This window comes from Trichomycterus rosablanca, chromosome 14 (genome assembly GCF_030014385.1).
Source record: "Trichomycterus rosablanca isolate fTriRos1 chromosome 14, fTriRos1.hap1, whole genome shotgun sequence".
Classification (NCBI taxonomy): domain Eukaryota; kingdom Metazoa; phylum Chordata; class Actinopteri; order Siluriformes; family Trichomycteridae; genus Trichomycterus; species Trichomycterus rosablanca.
This window is the reverse complement of record NC_086001.1, coordinates 23,467,839-23,487,005: the sequence shown is the minus strand read 5'-3', so window position 1 is coordinate 23,487,005 and position 19,167 is coordinate 23,467,839. Positions and strand designations below refer to the sequence as shown.

Below are 19,167 nucleotides of genomic sequence, written 5' to 3'. Positions count from 1 at the left end.
GCTTTTGGAGAACCGCCTTTATGTTAAACTTGAGAAATCAGTGTTCCACACAGAAACAGTTTCCTTCCTGGGTTTCGTAGTATCGAAAAGTACCCTCCGTATGGACCCAGCAAAATTTAAAGCTGTGGTGGACTGGCCCCGTCCTGCCTCTCTTCGGCAGGTCCAGTCGTTCCTAGGATTTGCCAACTTCTTTCGGCGGTTCGTCCGTAACTTCAGTACTGTGGCAGCACCTATTATTGCCCTAACCCGGAAAACCCCAGGGCCCTTTCACTGGACTACTGAGGCAGAAGTAGCCTTTGAGGAGATCAAGGCGCGACTGACGTCACCCCCGGTACTTCAGTTACCCAACTCTGATGAACCTTTTATTGTTGAGGTAGATGCCTCTGATGTTGGCGTGGGAGCGGTACTCTCCCAGCGCCTAGGACCAAACAAAAAACTCCATCCCTGTGCGTTCTACTCGCACAGACTAACCCCAGCAGAGCGCAACTACAGCATTGGGGATAGGGAACTCCTTGCTGTCAAGCTTGCGTTAGAGGAGTGGAGGCACTGGTTGGAAGGGGCCAATCATCCTTTTGTGGTCTGGACAGACCACAAGAACTTGGCCTACATCCAGCAAGCGAAGCGACTAAACCCTAGACAGGCCCGGTGGGCTTTGTTCTTCGGTCGCTTTCACTTTGTGTTGTCTTACAGGCCAGGATCTAAAAACACCAAACCTGACGCTCTGTCCAGACAGTGGGCCCCTGCTGGCCCTGACCCTTCACCAGAGCCCATCATACCCACTGCCCAGATTCTGGCCCCTCTCCGCTGGGCGATAGAGGACACCATCCGGGAGGCTCTTCGTCAAGAGCCAGATCCGGGAGGTGGACCCCATGGACGTCAGTATGTCCCCACCTCAGCCCGTTTGCCGGTCATACAGTGGGGACACTCCTCTCCATTCTCCGGACATCCAGGTGTTAACCGGTCCCTGGAATTCCTCCGGAGACGCTTTTGGTGGCCGGCGATGGAGAAAGACGTCCGAGCCCATATAGCTGCTTGTGAGGTATGCACAAAAAGCAAATCACCCAGGTCTCGCCCCCCAGGGCTCCTTCAACCGTTACCCATCCCAGCACGTCCATGGTCTCACATCTCCTTGGACTTCGTAACGGGCCTACCACCATCTAAGGGCAACACGGTGATCCTGGTGATTGTGGATCGCTTTTCCAAGGCGTGCAAGTTTGTGGCCCTGCGCAAACTTCCAACCGCCAAGGAGACAGCTGACCTACTGCTGCAACATGTGGTCAGGGTACATGGGATGCCCAGTGACCTAGTGTCTGACAGGGGTCCCCAGTTTGCAAGCCGGTTTTGGAAGGCCTTCTGTCAACGGATGGGAGCCACAGTAAGCCTTGCCTCTGGCTTTCATCCGGAATCTAATGGCCAGACAGAAAGGGTAAACCAAGACCTAGGCCAGACGCTACGCTGTCTGACGGTTAATAACGCTGCATCTTGGGCGGACCAATTGTTATGGGCAGAATATGCCCACAATACCCTTTGGCACTCTTCCCTGGGCATGTCACCTTTTGAGTGCCAATTTGGGTATCCACCGCCCTTATTCGCAGAGCAGGAAAGAGATGTAGGGGTCCCAGCCGTTGATCAATACGTCCGCCGTTGCCGCCGGGCCTGGCAGAAGGCACGCACATCCCTCCAGGCAGCCACTGCCGCCAGGAAGCGGGTCGCGGATCGCAAGCGGCGTGACGCCCCAACCTTTCGCGTTGGCCAGCGTGTTTGGCTCTCCACCCGTGACCTGCCACTCCGGGTGGAATCCCGCAAACTGGCGCCCCGTTTTGTGGGGCCCTTCAAGGTGGAACGGCGCATAAATCCTGTATCATATCGCTTGCATCTGCCACCGAGCATGAGGGTTCACCCCACATTCCATGTTTCGCACCTAAGGCCTTTTGTTTGTGGTGCTCCGGCACCAGGCACTGCTCCTCCTAGACCACGCCTCATAGATGGTGCTCCAGCGTACACGGTCCGCCGTTTGTTGGACATCCGCCGGGTCAGGGGTAGCACCCAGTATTTAGTGGACTGGGAGGGATACGGCCCTGAGGAGCGAACATGGGTTCCGGCGCGCCAGATCCTGGATCCGGAATTAATCCGGGAATTCCGGCGCAACAGGGCCGCTGGAATGGGGACGTCGGGAGCCGCCCCTAGAGGGGGGGGTTCTGTAAGAGTCCCGTCAGTGGAGTCGGCCGCCAGCAGGGGGCCTGGGCGGCGCAGGAGAAGAGCTGATGGATCTGAGGTTCAAAACTCCAATCCCCAGAATCCTCAGCGGCAATCAGTGCCAAACAGACTCAGCTGCGCAGCGGTGCATATAAACCCGGCGTTAAACAGCAGCCAGCGTCGCACCGTTAAAACAGTGCGAACGGTAAAGTGGGTTTGTATAAAAAAGAAAAGAGAAGAAAAGAATAGTGAGGGAAAGAACAGAAAAGAAAGGAAAAGGGAAAGAGCAGAAAGCAAAGGAAAGGAAGGGAAAGAACTGAAAACAAACGAAAAGAAAAGAGTCGAGTTAAAATAAAAGGAAAAGTTAAGGAAGTTGCTGAGTTGTCCAGGGAGGAAGCTCAGCTCTCCGTTTTTTTTTTGTTTAAAGTTATTTCATTGTGTATGTTCGCACAAGCACATAAGACTTTCGAAAGAGAATAAGGACATTTCTCCACGGGAGCGTGGGGAGAGAGTTTGAGTTGTGTTTTGTTTTCGTTTTAAAAAACCTTCCTTTGTTTGAGTACGCGTTATCAGCGTCTCTTTTGTTTGCCGTTTCGCGCCTCTAGTTTGACACCGCCTTTTGTAGTGGTTACTCCACTGTTCTTCGTGTCTAGCTCAGTGGCACGTTAGTAAAGCACAGCGCTACAGTGCCTGACGGTCGCGGTTCGAATCCGGCGCAAGCCAAAATGTGTAACACTTATTTTTAAGTTTGCTCCAGTGATCACTGCACCAGTAAATATATATATATACAGTGTATCACAAAAGTGAGTACACCCCTCACATTTCTGCAGATATTTAAGTATATCTTTTCATGGGACAACACTGACAAAATGACACTTTGACACAATGAAAAGTAGTCTGTGTGCAGCTTATATAACAGTGTAAATTTATTCTTCCCTCAAAATAACTCAATATACAGCCATTAATGTCTAAACCACCGGCAACAAAAGTGAGTACACCCCTAAGAGACTACACCCCTAAATGTCCAAATTGAGCACTGCTTGTCATTTTCCCTCCAAAATGTCATGTGACTCGTTAGTGTTACTAGGCCTCAGGTGTGCATAGGGAGCAGGTGTGTTCAATTTAGTAGTACAGCTCTCACACTCTCTCATACTGGTCACTGAAAGTTCCAACATGGCACCTCATGGCAAAGAACTCTCTGAGGATCTTAAAAGACGAATTGTTGCGCTACATGAAGATGGCCAAGGCTACAAGAAGATTGCCAACACCCTGAAACTGAGCTGCAGCACAGTGGCCAAGATAATCCAGCGTTTTAAAAGAGCAGGGTCCACTCAGAACAGACCTCACGTTGGTCGTCCAAAGAAGCTGAGTGCACGTGCTCAGCGTCACATCCAACTGCTGTCTTTGAAAGATAGGCGCAGGAGTGCTGTCAGCATTGCTGCCGAGATTGAAAAGGTGGGGGGTCAGCCTGTCAGTGCTCAGACCATACGCCGCACACTACATCAAATTGGTCTGCATGGCTGTCACCCCAGAAGGAAGCCTCTTCTGAAGTCTCTACACAAGAAAGCCCGCAAACAGTTTGCTGAAGACATGTCAACAAAGGACATGGATTACTGGAACCATGTCCTATGGTCTGATGAGACCAAGATTAATTTGTTTGGTTCAGATGGTCTCAAGCATGTGTGGCGGCAATCAGGTGAGGAGTACAAAGATAAGTGTGTCATGCCTACAGTCAAGCATGGTGGTGGGAATGCCATGGTCTGGGGCTGCATGAGTGCAGCAGGTGTTGGGGAGTTACATTTCATTGAGGGACACATGAACTCCAATATGTACTGTGAAATACTGAAGCAGAGCATGATCCCCTCCCTCCGGAAACTGGGTTGCAGGGCAGTGTTCCAGCATGATAATGACCCCAAACACACCTCTAAGATGACCACTGCTTTATTGAAGAGGCTGAGGGTAAAGGTGATGGACTGGCCAAGCATGTCTCCAGACCTAAACCCAATAGAACATCTTTGGGGCATCCTCAAGCGGAAGGTGGAGGAGCGCAAAGTCTCGAATATCCACCAGCTCCGTGATGTCATCATGGAGGAGTGGAAAAGCATTCCAGTGGCAACCTGTGAAGCTCTGGTAAACTCCATGCCCAGGAGAGTTAAGGCAGTTCTGGGAAATAATGGTGGCCACACAAAATATTGACACTTCAGGAACTTTCACTAAGGGGTGTACTCACTTTTGTTGCCGGTGGTTTAGACATTAATGGCTGTATATTGAGTTATTTTGCGGGAAGAATAAATTTACACTGTTATATAAGCTGCACACAGACTACTTTTCATTGTGTCAAAGTGTCATTTTGTCAGTGTTGTCCCATGAAAAGATATACTTAAATATATGCAGAAATGTGAGGGGTGTACTCACTTTTGTGATACACTGTATATATATATATATATATATATATATATATTAGAATTTACAGTGGTGAATAATCGACACACCCTACTTTTATCATAATAATAATTAAACACACACACTCTGCACTTGGGTCCACCACCTTAACCCACTCACCGTAACACACATGATGTGGAACTTCAGCTGAAAGAAGCAAATTGTAGGTATGCTAAAGATGGATCTGTGATGGTCATTCCAAAAGCTATAAAAACAGATATCCTTGACACACTGGCAGACATTATGTCAAAGATTAGTGCTTATCCTGAAAGACATCACTATGAGAGTGTAGCCAAAGCACTCATTAAAAAACATCCCTGTCTTAAGGAGCCAGGGTCTGGAAAGGGATGGTACTCATGGTTTCACAGCCTTAAATTTAAGCTTGGAAATTATCGGCAAAAGTTAAGTGCAGCAGGATGCCCTGAGGTGGTAATCAACAAAAGAAAAAGTGGCGATGTAAAGGGGAAACGTGTGAAGAAATCAAAAAAGGGTGAAGTGAACTACTTGCCAGATCCACCTGAAGGACAGAGTGCAGAAAGTGGGGAGGAAAAACGGAACATGATGGTTATTGAAATGCAGAAGAAAAATCCTGATCTTCAGTTTGTGGATGAACTGATGACTGCTACGTTTTCACACCGCAGACAAGAAATCATAGGTGATGAGCCACTTGTTGCAGAGGTCCTTAACAGATGGCCAGCTCTGTTCACTGAGAGGCAGGTAATCAGTCACACAAGTCATGTATCAGATAGGGATGTGCATTCCAAATTATTTTGCTATTCAAGTAACAGTAACAATTTTTGTAATTTTTTATATACTCCAGATGCAGTTGTTCAGTCAAGATATGTTTGGAGTGCAGGATTTGAATACTGGCAGATCAAACAGTTAACTAAGTTCTTGAGTACCTGTGCCCATAGTGTACACCATATGTCCTACTCAAAGGTGCTGTGTTCAGCTATTGTTTGTTTTTTGTCTGTGTCTCCTCAGATTAGGGCAGAGTTCAAGAGAGTCGTCACCACAGACCTTTTTCAGTCTTTTTTGGATGGACTTGATGGTTTTGTCCCAAAACTGCTGGAGGTGTACAAAGCAGCAGCCATGTCTGGAAAGAAGGGGGCACTCAAAGGCATTTTGGACTGCCTTGAAGAAGATGTAAGTGCAGTAATCTGATGAGAGTAAAATTTGTCACTATTTGTGTTTTATTTTTCATCTCTCACTGTATAATTTATGTATCCTGTAGAACACAAATGAGAGGAGAAGGACTGCAGCTTTGCTTGGTCTGCCATACTACCTATCAGAAGATCCAGCAAATGTCATCAGGATGTGTGATGTAAGACTATATCTTTTTCTGTGGTGCAAAACTGCAGTTGCATGCATACATTTTAACACAGATGTGTAATGCAGATATACTGTGGGTCCTGTGAAAAACTAATGAATTAGACATTATTTTTAATTACTTACTTTAATTACTACAGAATCGTCTTGGGTAGATACCAGTTGATAAAATGTGTGTGTTTTTTTCTATATGTTGTATACTGGCAATAATGAGTTTTGTAATGATTTACCTCACCAATTAACTAGTCAATTTTTTTTAATCTAGGACAGTGGTTCTCAATCCCAGGCCCTGAGGTACAACTTCCAGTCCATTTTCCAAAAATCTCAAACCCTTAATGAATTAGATCAAGTGTGCTTAAGCAAAGATAGCTAGAAAATGGGCTAGAGAATAATCCACCACCTAAATAATACCTGCTCTGTGGTGGTCCTGAGCATTGAAGAACAGGGTGAGAGGGGGCTAACAAAGCATGTAGAGAAATAGATGGACTACAGTCAGTAATTGTGGAACTACAAAATGCTTCTATATGGTAAGTGGAGCTGATAAAATGGACAGTGACTAGAAACAAGGAGGTGGTTTTAATGTTATGGCTGATCTGTGTATACACGTGTTCTTATGTAGGTACCTCTTCCAGTCCATTTTCCAAAAATCTCTCCTCTAGCAGCTGATCAAACTTAACGTTTGGTTCTCAAACCCTTAATGAATTGGATCAAATGTGCTAAAGCAAAGATAGCTAGAAAATGGGCTAGCAGGGGTTCCTTAAGGAGTGGTCATGGAAATCACTGGTCTAGGATTATGACAGAATTTGAATTGGCCTTATAGTGCGTAAGCATTGTACTTGTAGTCAAATTTATTTTTGAAGGCTCATGGTGAGACACTGGATGTGGCTTTGAAGGGGATGCAAGTTGGCCTCCTGATAGGCCATGAAGGTGCTCTACAGGATGCCTTTCCTCGAGAGATCTTCAATGTGGCAGTTGTGGTGGAGGAGACCATTGTACTACACAACCTCAAAGATGTGCCATGCAGCTTTGCCATGCTTGTGGGCATCATCTATTGTGTGAATCTTGAGTATCCACAAGCTATGAAGTATTCCTTTGAGTTTCTACAGCGAGTGGTGATGAAGATCAAACCAGACCAAGCCTCTGCACGAATACATGGATTAAGAAATGTGAATGGAAATTTTATATTTTATTAGTTATTTGCATCAAACTTATACGTTTCTGCTTTCTTAGTTCAATTAGCAGAGGTAGAAGAGACTTTTGGAAGGTTACTTAGGGGCAGAGATATGTTGACCTTGGCATGGGCTTCTTGCTTCCGTGGGAATGCATGGGTGTCGGGATGGTGTGTGCGGGGGTGCATGCGCAGTTTTGATACGGGTGCATTCTTGTGGAGGTACGCCATGTTTCTAACAAACTAACTATTCTTGTAGGATGATAAGCAAGTTTGATGTGGAAAGTTGACCTTGAGTTGGGTCGCTGAGAAGAGTTAGCCTGAAGGGGCAGTAAAGTGGGGTATAAATACTGTGATAGGGCAGACAGGAGGGGCTCTCTCTCTCTGTAAAGCTGTGTGAGCGGTTTGCATTGAGGTTGGCCCTCAGCTGAGTAATAAATTGATTATTTGCTTTTATCACTATCCCGGTTGTCTGTGTCAATCTTTAAGGGTTATTTTGAATTCCCACAACAGAAACAAGCTCCTAAGGTACAAACTGTAAAACATCTGGCTACTTGGTTGTCATTAGCTGTTAGTGATTGAAATATACACAGATCAACCATAACATTAAAACCACCTCCTTGTTTCTACTCACTGTCCATTTTATCAGCTCCACTTACCATATAGAAGCACTTTGTAGTTCTACAATTACTTACTGTAGTCCATCTGTTTCTCTACATACTTTGTTTCCCCCCCTTCATTATTTGGGTGGTGGATCATTCTCAGCACTGCAGTGACACTGACATGGTGGTGGTGTGTTAGTGTGTTTTGTGCTGGTATGAGTGGATCAGACACAGCAGCTCTGCTGGAGTTTTTAAACACCTCACTGTCACTGCTGGACTGACAATAGTCCACCAACCAAAAAAAATCCAGCCAACAGCACCCTGTGGGCAGCGTCCTGTGACCACTGATGAAGGTCTAGAAGATGAGCGACTCAAACAGCAGCAATAGATGAGCAATTATCTCTGACTTTACATCTGCAAGGTGAACAAATTAGGTAGGAGTGTCTAGTAGAGTGGACAGTGAGTGGACACGGTATTTAAAAACTCCAGCAGCGCTGCTTTGTCTGATCCACTCATACCAGCACAACACACACCAACACACCAGCACCATGTCAGTGTCACTGCAGTGCTGAGAATGATCCACCACTTAAATAATACCTGCTCTGTGGGGGTCCTGACCATTGAAGAACAGAATGAAGGGGGGGTAACAAAGCATGCAGAGAACCAGATGGACTACAGTCAGTAATTGTAGAACTACAAAGTGCTTCTATATGGTAAGTGGAGCTGATAAAATGGACAGAGAGAATAGAAACAAGGAGGTGGTTTTAAAGTTATGGCTGATCGGTGTATACACACGTTCATATGTAATGAGTTGCTCTAGGAGATTAAAATGTGTTTCAAGATTTAATTACATTTCCTAATGTTTTGGTTTGTTTTGGGTTTTAACATGTCACTTTTTTAATTATTTATTTTTGTACTTTCTTTGTTAACATGTAATCACACTGAAATGTGTTGTTGAATTCAACTCCTCATCCAAAAAAATAAAAGTGAGTTGTTACCTCATAAATTGTCTGTTGTTATAACTATAATTCACAATTTAAAACTCTAAATAATTTTACATTATCTTAACTTAAGAACTAATGTCAAGACTGATTTTAACTTAAATATATAGGTTGAAGCCAGTGATTAGGACAAGTGAACAAAACTCATAATGCTTTGTCATCTGTATTTTAAACTTGCATTTCTAAGTTGAAACAACAAGCATTACATAGTCAGATCAACCTGAAAACAGGAATCCAGAGCAAAACTAGACATGAAGTAATGAGTTGAAGTAAATAGTAATTATAATTTGATTCTACTTGAAACTTTAAGGCAGCTTTTTAACTTAAGTTTTTGAGTTGAAGCTGATAAAATTTTTTACAGTGTAGGTCACATTAATACTGTACTTCTGTAGTCTGAGTAGCATTCTTTGTAGACGTTTTGGTGCGCTCAGTAAAGGCTTTTTTTGGATGTTTTCCAATGGTTTATGGTCACTCTGTACCGTTACTTGTCGTCCGTAGGTGTACTGGTGGAATTTCTCCATTCCAAAAACAACTGCCAAACATTCTTTCTCAATTTGGGCATAACCCTTCTCAGTTGGAGTGAGTGCTCTGCTAGCGAAAGCTACAGGTTTACCATTTTGTGTCACAGTATGTACTGTATATCGTTGTTCTGAAAAATGTGATGTGTACAGTTTGACACTTGTCTTCTGCCCCCTGGTGTATTTCCCATGTACTGCATGCACCAGAGGACCTTTTATGGAGAGATCCAAATTGGGTTGAATATGCATGTATCAAATTATATACAGCCGGCAGTTAGGGCAAATATTAATAAATTCCACAAAGCAACATACACTGTTTGATAATTTATGAAATGGTCATTAAAAATCAAATGAAATGTATCTTTCCCACCCCACCAATCCCACTGGCAGGTTGTTCATTGCTGCACACTGAACTTTGCTCAGATTCACATTTTATTTCAAAATTTTGTGGCGATCCAACAGGTTTTTTTTGAGACTCCAATAAAGGGGTTAAAAAACATGTAGTAAACAATAAGTCAAAAAGATTAATACATTAAATCCTGATGTATCAAATATGATACAAAACAAAACTCATATATGCAAACTCTTATTTAATTTATTTTTTTGTGTATTTCACAGAAAGTCAAATAAACACTCCTTTGTACATCCAGAAGCAAGTATAAAATACAAATCTGATGGATCTGATCTTGATGAAGCTAAAAGTTCTATGTAGGTGTTAGAATTGACTGACCTGATGATGATAATGATGTGGCACTAAGAGTTATGATCAACAACACAGTGAATCCTGGAGGAGACACACAGTATTAATGTAAGAAATAATGACCATTAAACTACCTGCTGTACCTACATACTAACACAGTAATGCACAATCCTAATACATTAATGCACCATCACTACACATCAGTGCACTATACATAAACATTAATACACAATATTTATACCTCATTAATAAATACTTCGTTAATAATGCAATCGTACTTTTGTCAGCAAATTCTCTCAATATATTTGACTCACCTTTTAGAAACAGAATCATGTTCCAGTCCCTCTGGAGCACTCTTCTGCTCGTCTATATAACACGTGTATAGATGTATTTGTTATACGTGAGAAGATATCACCATCACCTGATACTGGACACTGAATGCATGTTCGTGTTCATGTCAGTAAATTTGTATGATTTGCATGAGGCGTCATGAATCAGCTTTTGCATAAACAACGTTCCAGGGGGGAGGAGGAACCGCGTGATGAGAGATGTTGTGTTTGTAAATGATCCCCATCAAAATCTGTCATTAATTATTCATCTTTTATTAAAACTTCATCATCAAGAGTCGTAGCTGGTCAACACAAAATATGGTGCCACCCTTAAACACTGTGTTCAAAAGCCTGGTTGGAAGTAATTACAGCTGCAGGTCTGCGCCAAGCTTTGCACACCAAGATTTGAGCGCTCCGCTCTTTATGGCAGATCCTCTCGATCCACGTCAGACTGGATGGTGAGTCTATGAACTGCAATCTTTACTGTGGTTTAAGTCTAGACTTGGCCTGTATGCACTCTGGAGGAGGGTCCCTGTTCCAAACCTCCTTCAGTCTTGCTGATCGTGTGGTGACTGCAGTAAGGGATGAAAGTATGCAGTATGTGAAAGAAACGAATCATTTTTAGGCAAACAACTTAATTTGCATGTCCACGTGGAACAGTGTGTGTTGTACCTGGTATTTGCATCATGAATTCACAGGCTGCGGACAGAAAGACTTTATTGTTGTCTTTGTTTGTTTACAAATAAGAACAAATCAGAAATCGTTAGACGACTCAGACCTACGTGCTTTAACAAGTGTGTGGAAATGTTATTTGTAGGTGTAGAGATTATTTGTAATAAAATAAAAGGCTTTCCACAAGGTTTAGGAGTGTGTTTATGGGAATTTTTGATCATTCTTCCAGAAGCGCATTTGTAAGGTCAGACACTGATGTTGGACGAGAAGGCCTGGCTCACAGTCTCCTCTCTAATTCATCCCAAAGGTGTTCTATCAGTGCAGGCCAGTCAAGTTCTTCCACACCAAACTGGCTCATCCATGTCTTTATGGACCTTGCTTTGTGCACTGGTGCACAGTCATGTTGGAACAGGAAGGGGCCATCCCCAAACTGTTCCCACAAAGTTGGGAGCATGAAATTTCCAAAATCTCTTGGTATGCTGAAGCATTAAGAGTTCCTTTCACTGGAACTAAGGGGCCGAACCCAACTCCTGAAAAACAACCCCTCACCATAATCCCCCCTCCACCAAACTTTACACTCAGCACAATGCAGTCAGACAAGTACCGTTCTCCTGGCAAAACCCAGACTCGTCCATTGAATTGCCAGACGAAGAAGTGTGATTCATTACTCCAGAGAACATGTCTCCACTGCGCTAGAGTCCAGTGGCGGCGTGCTTTAGACCATGCGCTTGGTGATGTAAGGCTTGCATGCGGCTGCTTGGCCATGGAAACCAATTCCATGAAGCTCTCTACACACTGTTCTTGAGCTAATCTAAAGGCCACATGAAGTTTGGAGGTCTGTAGTGATTGACTCTGCAGAAAGTTGGTGACCTCTGTGCACTATGTTCCTCAGCATCTCCTGACCCGCTCTGTCATTTCACGTGGCCTAACACTTTATGGCTGAGTTGCTGTCGTTCCCAATCACTTCCACTTTGTTATAATAGCACTGACAGTCGACTGTGGAATATTTAGTAGCGAGGGAATTTCACAACTGGACTTGTTGCACAGGTGGCTTCCTATCACGGTACCATGCTGGAATTCACTGATCTTCTGAGAGCGACCCATTCTTTCACTAATGTGTGTAGAAGCAGTCTGCATGCCGAGGTGCTTGGTTTTATACACCTGTGGCCATGGAAGTGATTGTAACACCTGAATTCAATGTTTTGGATGGGTGAGTGAATACTTTTGGCAATATAGTGTATATTCACCTCATAAATCAAGACCCACTGCCGTCCACATGAACATAAGTAACCTGCTTTCATAAGTAAACAGTATTGGTATCAGCGATACTGTCCTTGTATTTACTTGATATTGGATCAATACGAAATTATGCAGTATCGCACACCACTACAGACTACAGAAAGATAATTATGCGTGTAGAAAAGCACAGTTGTCCATTGATTATGGAACAAAATGTATAAAACTTATAAAATGCATGTAATACCTAAACACATACATCAAATATTGTCAGCACACCACAGAAAAGTCTGTTACAATTACTTTAAGGAAATTAGATTCAACTGTTTAATGTCATGAATTCTAGAGTCTCCAAGTTGTAGGTTGAGAAAATTCTGTCGGGGGTGCAAGTGAGTCTGCACGTGTCGATTCTTTAATCTGTTCTTTAAGGAATCGACTCGGAAGAATCAAGAATGATACTAAGTGAAGAGCTTTTGGAAACTGAGGGAGTCAATTTTTCTTTTGATAAATTAAAAAATTAATAGAAATTATTTTAGAGGGTATAGTTCACTATCATTAGACCTGTCAATTAAAAAATAATTGCGGTTTAATAAAGATTATCTTATCTATTTAATGATGCACCATTCCCATTTTGTAATTGGTCAATTTTCCATCTGTAGTTCTACAGTACAAATTTTATTTTCATAATTTAAAATATTAAGATAGCATACAGTGCATCAAGAGGCAAAAATACTAACAGACATACAGTATAAAACCTTCAGCAAAATAATGAATCAATTTTATAATATAGAAATCAGAACATAACATACAAAATTTTTTAATGATATAGAAAGACAACAAATCACCAAAATAATATCAACATAATGCATAAAGCAAAAAACATGTGAATGTATAAGCTTATGTGTGTGTTGTGTATGTGAGTGAGTGTGCGTGCTTATGAATATTAATAGAATAGATACACATGTTTTGTCGCCATCTTGTGGCACTTTACTAAAAAAAGTAATATAATATGGTAGAGATCTTGTGACCAAGTTGAAAAAAAAAGTTTTTATAAAATGATGCATGACATTAAATAATGTAAAAACATGGTGTTGTAGAAAAACATTATGCACTTTAATCGAGAATGAATTGCACTTTAGTTTTTAATTTTACTGTTATATTTGTTTACTGTACTGCTCATCATGGAGGCAAATTGTTGGTTAAGTGGGCGGATCTAAACTGCTGTAGGCTGAATGAGCAGAGATAAACTGATGAAGCCTGAACGAACGTACCACAATACAAATAACTATTTCTGTGAAAGAATCAAATCCCCTCTGAAACCATCCACACATATCTAAGTTCTGCTGTATTATTCCTCATCATGTGCTGGTTTCACTTTTAAACTTGTGTTTTACAGCTCAGGAGAAACCAGGTGAGAATCAGCTTCTCCAGGAAAGTCTAAAACACCTCATGTGACTTAATGTACTAAACAGCCTAGAAACACCAAACGTCTCAGTTATTACTGCTCATAAGCGCTCGCTACTGCTGAAATGACCAACCTGTGGTTCAAAAGGAAAATGATCATTTTTATAATAAGATTTTGCTTATAATAGACTTGAGAAGAAAGAAGTTTAATGTGAAAATGATCACATTTACCATTTTGTAATGTACACAAATTTATTTTATGTTTTTAAATATTCAGTTTGTCTTTTATTTAATTTAGTTTTAATATCTGAATCCATTTAGATTAGGGGGTAAATGCTTTTTCACAGCACTGTATTTATTGTGTTTTATATATTTTTAAATGTTTAAATGTTTCCTTATTAAAAAGAAAATCTTTTAATGTTTAATGTTTTAAACAGTTTAATGTTACACTTTCATGTTAATTTTACATTTAATTTGTTAAATCTGACAGTTTCACTTTTGATCCTGAATAAAGATAAAACCCCTGGTAGAGGAGCTGAGTGAACGTGGTCTGAACTCTGTGGAGGAGCTTCATTGTATCAGAGACGCTGTAGAAGGACAGAGTTCCTGCTTCATAATCCACATACACTCCTATTCTAGAGGAACTCGGCATTATGATAATTTCAGTATTTTTCTTATTGTGCCAGAATAAAAATCTGGATGGAGAACAGAACAAACTCCAGGACTGATCATTACCTCCAAACAAACACTCAACACCACGTCCCTTCCTGCTGATGCTTTTATATGACACTGCTATATAAACCCCATCATCCCCACTCCACTCAACCTCCCAGTAACAGCGTCCACTCACACTCTCTCTACACAGAACCTGTAACCAGTAAATATCAAATCTATCTGGATGATCAGGATACGACTGTAATGTTTCACTGCAGGTCACCACTTTGTTCTCCTCAGACAGACGGAGGTTTTTATTTACTGTGTTTGGATCCAGTGTGAACCGACAAACATCTGGAGAGGAAACACAAAATAAACCAATTAACATAGAAGAGAGAGAGTGTGTGTGTGTGTGTACAGTGTGTGTATACAGTGTGTGTACAGTGTTTGTGTGTATAGTGTGTGTGTAATTATTCATGTCTATGTGTGTGCGTGTAAGAGTGACACTAGACAAACACACACAAGCACTGCACAAATACACAGACACTACACATATACACACATGATACTCAGACACTACACACACATAAATACTACTCAATCACACACAAATACTACTCAACCACACACAGATACTACACAAACACACATGAATACACACAGAGAATACACATACACACAAATACTACTCAAACGCACATGAATACTACACAAACACACATGAACACCACAAACACTGCACAAATACACACAGACACTACACATACACAAAAATACTACTCACACACACACACACACACACACACACACACACACACACAAATACTACACAGAGATATAGACACCCCACAAACACGACACATTCACAGACAGGACACAGACACAAACCAGCAACACACAATCCAAACACACACAAAACCTCCATGTACACACAGACACTACACAAACACACACACATTACACATACACATACATTACACAAACACTACACAATCACACAAACACATACAAACCCTACACATACACAAACACTACACAATCACATACAAACCCTACACATACACACAGACTATACAAATACACACAGACACTACACAAACACTGCACAAATACACAGACACTACACAATCACACAAATGCTACTCAAACACAAATACTATTCAAACACACAAATGCTACACAAACACATGAACACTACACAAACACACACAAATGTTACACAAACACGACACAGACATATAGAAACACCCCACAAACACGACACATTCACAAACAGTACACAGACACACACCAGCAACACACAATCCAACAACAAACACACATTCATGCTCTTTGAATTGTGTGTGTTAAAGTGTGTGTGCGCGCACACATGAGTGTGTGTCTGTTAATGTGTGTGTAAGTGTGAATGTGTGTAAGAGTGTGTGTGAGACGGTGTGTCTGTGTAAATGTGTGTTGGTGTGTGTGTGTTTTCACGGGTTTTTGTGACTGGATGATTGAGACTTAAGCACATGACCCTAAAGCTTTTTGGGGATGATGTTCTGTGAACTGATGAGTCAGAATTCTTATACTTGCAATAAACCTAAAACAGCATTTTACAATAAAAACATCTTACTAACAGTCAGTCATGGTGGTGGTTGTGTGATGGAGTTTCAGGATTAAAGAAGAACATCTGGTCATCAGTTCATGATTTAAAGATTAAACACATGTGTAATACAAAAACACAACAATTCCATATAACATGTGACAAATCTGTAAAAATACAGATAACTGGGGGGTGCAAATACTTTTTCACTGCACTGTGTATGTTTGTGTGCTTGTGAGAAACTTACATTGTAGAAAATCTTCTCTGATTTCAGGTTCAGGAGGTGAAGTAATCCAGACTTTCTTCACTGCAGAAAGAGTAACAGTACAATCACTAATCACAGTAAATACATATTTACACCAGAAACTGTTGCAGGTACAGCCAGTAAGAAGTTTGACATGTTCTCCCAGTGTGTCTAAAGTGACCTTAAGTCTGGATAACTGACCAAGTGAGTGTATTTCATTCAACCCTGGACTCACTGTGACCATGACCAGTACTGGGTTAATGAGTAAATGAATGATGTTGTTAGATGTAAAATGTTTATGTTGGTAAATTTGATTGTTTTGTTCGATGTTTGAGTACAGAAGCATTTTGGAGACAATGGAACACTGAGGGCTTGAACTCACCTTCATCTGGTATCTTCTCACACTGATCTTTCCAGAATTCTTCTACTTTCTCTCTCAGCTGAGATACAGACTTTGTAACATCATCAAATGAGAGGAAAGGACTGATTGTGATGGCGGCTGATTCTGCAGATCCAGCAGGATCCAGCAGCCGAAAATTCTACATCCAGACAGATAATGTTCACAGAGAAACAACAAGATGATGATGAATCACAAATAATGGACGACTGACATGAAGCACAGAGTGACGTTTCTCCTAATAACATTAACAGTATTTCAGTGTTACGACTTTATGGGTCATAATGTGTTTTGTGTAGGGGGGTTTTCCCTGTGTTACAGATTTGTAGAAGATGCATGAAGATGCGCAAAGCTACCACCAGGGAAGACGCCTATGAAAAGGAGACCTCTGGGAAGACAGGAGACGATGCTTTGCTTGTGACGTGGTTTCTGTTGTGTTTCCGGCTCTCCCTAACATGTTTAAATTAATTCTTACAATAATCGAGTTTAAGAGAACACATTTCTCAACTAAAGGCATTAAATTTCAAAAATTTTAAGTTTAGGGGACGTCAAGTTACAAGGTACCGCTGTAATTTATTACTTGGACTGGTGCAGCAATAATATAATTATTTTAGTGCTGTTACCTTGAGGAAATGGACGGGATCCTCTGTGTGAAAGCTGTTCCAGTTCAGCATCTTTCCTCTTCAGCTCTACAATCTGCTGCTCCAACTGCTTCAGGACTTTTTCAGCTCGACTTACTTCTGCTGTCTCTCGATCTCTGATCAGATCTTTTAGCTCAGAGCATCTTCTGTTAATTGAGTTGATTAGTTCAGTACAGATCCTCTCAATGTTCTCCACTACTGTCTGTGCAGAACACTGTTAGAAGATTCAGAAAGAGGAAACATTTCTTACTTTGATATTTGTCCATCCTGCACATTCATATGTAGCTACTGGTCAGACTAAGACTTCCATCACCCATAGCTTGGTGATGGTGCTAAATGGCTTGAGTGTCAGGAAACAACAGCCTGGCCAGGACTGGGAAATCCAATGTAGTGATCTTCTCAAGTCTTCACCAGAAATCTTACACGGTAATTACGGCAACAACCAATAATCTTTTTGGGTGGCTCAGTCAAAGTCCTAATCTGATCTAATCACCCTTATAATTATTAACACAACCTCAGAATTGCTGTACAGCATCAATCACCAACTAACCAGGCAGAATTTAAAGATTCTTTTAAATTTATGAACAAAAAGGCTCCATCACTATATCTCATTTTTAATGGAGATTGGTTTAATGGAGGAGAGTCGGACTGATCCTGAGAGCTTTTTGTTTATAAAACTTACCTTGTGAGACTCCACAGCGTTTATCAGCTCACAAAGTTCCTTCTCTCTGTTCTGGATTTTCTCCTGGAATTTTCTCTGGATCTCCAGCAGCTGCTTCTACACAGAAAAACAATTCAGGATTTACTTGTATTGTGTACGAGCACAACATAATATCAGTGTAAATGATAATGAGTTGTTACTTGTTAAAGAGAGCTGTATAATATTTTACCTGTTTCTCAGTTCTTTCTGCTGCAGCTGATATTGTATCATGTCCTTTATGATCATCCATGGTACACATCAAGCAGATACACTGCTGATCAGTACGACAGTAAACCTCCAGCAGTTTATCATGCTGAGAGCAGATCTAATCCTGGAGTCGTCTGGAGGCTTCAACCAGCTTGTGCTTCTTAAAAGCATTAGATTTATAGTGAGGCTGAAGGTGAGTTTTACAGTAAGAGGCCAAACACACCAGACAGGATTTAACTGCTTTGGATTTTCTCTCTGTACAGAAATCACACTCCACATCTTCAGGTCCAGAAGAACAGTGTTCATGATGTGGAGCTTGAAGAACTCCAGCCAGAATTGTGTTTCTCCTCACAACAGGTCTTGGAGTGAAGGTTTGTCTACACTGTGGACAGCTGTGTGTTCCCTTATCATCCTCCTGATCCCAGCAGTTATTAATACACACCATACAGAAACTGTGTCCACATGGAATAGCAGCTGGATCCTTCAGTGTTTCCAGACAGACTGAACAGCTGAACTCGTCCTGAGTTACTGAAATTTTGGATTCAGCCATTTTTCTACACGGAAACAGAAACACCAGTAAACACAGCAAGTTATTTACAGCAGCTCAGACTTCCTGGTTTAGTTTGTGAGCGTCATGTTCAAAACAAGTGTGTTTAAATCAAATCAACAATTTGAACTACATAAAGTAACAATACACAGTAATGTACAGAAGTGTGGAAATGTATAAACTCACCTGCGTTCATCAACTTCAATTATCAACAAAACTACAAACACAGACACGGAACAGATCCGCACTCGAACAGAACAGCATCAGATCAGTTTCACTTCTGCTGAACTAAAGGAGAGAGAGAGAGAGAGAGAGAGAGAGAGAGAGAGAGAGAGAGAGATTCCACAGAGAGTGAAGACATGTATAAGATGAGCTCCTGATTTTATTTAGTATTTTTGTTTCTGGAGTGAGATACATTTTAGTAAAACAGTTAATATCTACAATAATCTTAAATGTAATATTAAAGATAAGTTTTTTTTTAAATAACTTGATTAGGCAAAACCTGATAAAATAATAACATATCTGGACAGAATCTTACCAAAAACAAGGCAACTTCAAAAGAAAAGAAGAAGAAGGAGAAAAGATAACACAAAGAAGA

At 41.4% G+C, this 19,167-nt stretch overlaps 1 protein-coding gene across 1 annotated transcript; it reads right to left on the bottom strand.

The window, feature by feature from the left end:
- Positions 1-12,903: 12,903 nt before the first annotated feature.
- Positions 12,904-17,836, bottom strand: LOC134326599 (tripartite motif-containing protein 16-like). The gene is made up of 5 exons (XM_063008764.1): positions 17,798-17,836; positions 17,098-17,329; positions 16,460-16,616; positions 16,081-16,140; positions 12,904-14,605 (listed from the first exon to the last, which is right to left on the bottom strand). The coding sequence occupies exons 2-5, from the start codon at positions 17,146-17,148 to the stop codon at positions 14,067-14,069; spliced, it is 807 nt and encodes a 268-aa protein (XP_062864834.1). The 5' UTR covers positions 17,149-17,329; positions 17,798-17,836; the 3' UTR covers positions 12,904-14,066.
- Between the last annotated feature and the right edge of the window lie 1,331 nt (positions 17,837-19,167).

Excerpts from the sequence above, each read along its gene's own strand:
- LOC134326599 (XM_063008764.1), bottom strand. The coding sequence starts at position 17,148 with ATGCTGAACTGGAACAGCTTTCACACAGAGGATCCCGTCCATTTCCTC. Across the intron at positions 16,141-16,459 it reads TGAGAAGATACCAGATGAAG|TGAAGAAAGTCTGGATTACT; the intron begins GTGAGTTCAAGC and ends CTCTTTCTGCAG. Across the intron at positions 14,606-16,080 it reads CAGAGAAGATTTTCTACAAT|ATGTTTGTCGGTTCACACTG; the intron begins GTAAGTTTCTCA and ends TTTCCTCTCCAG.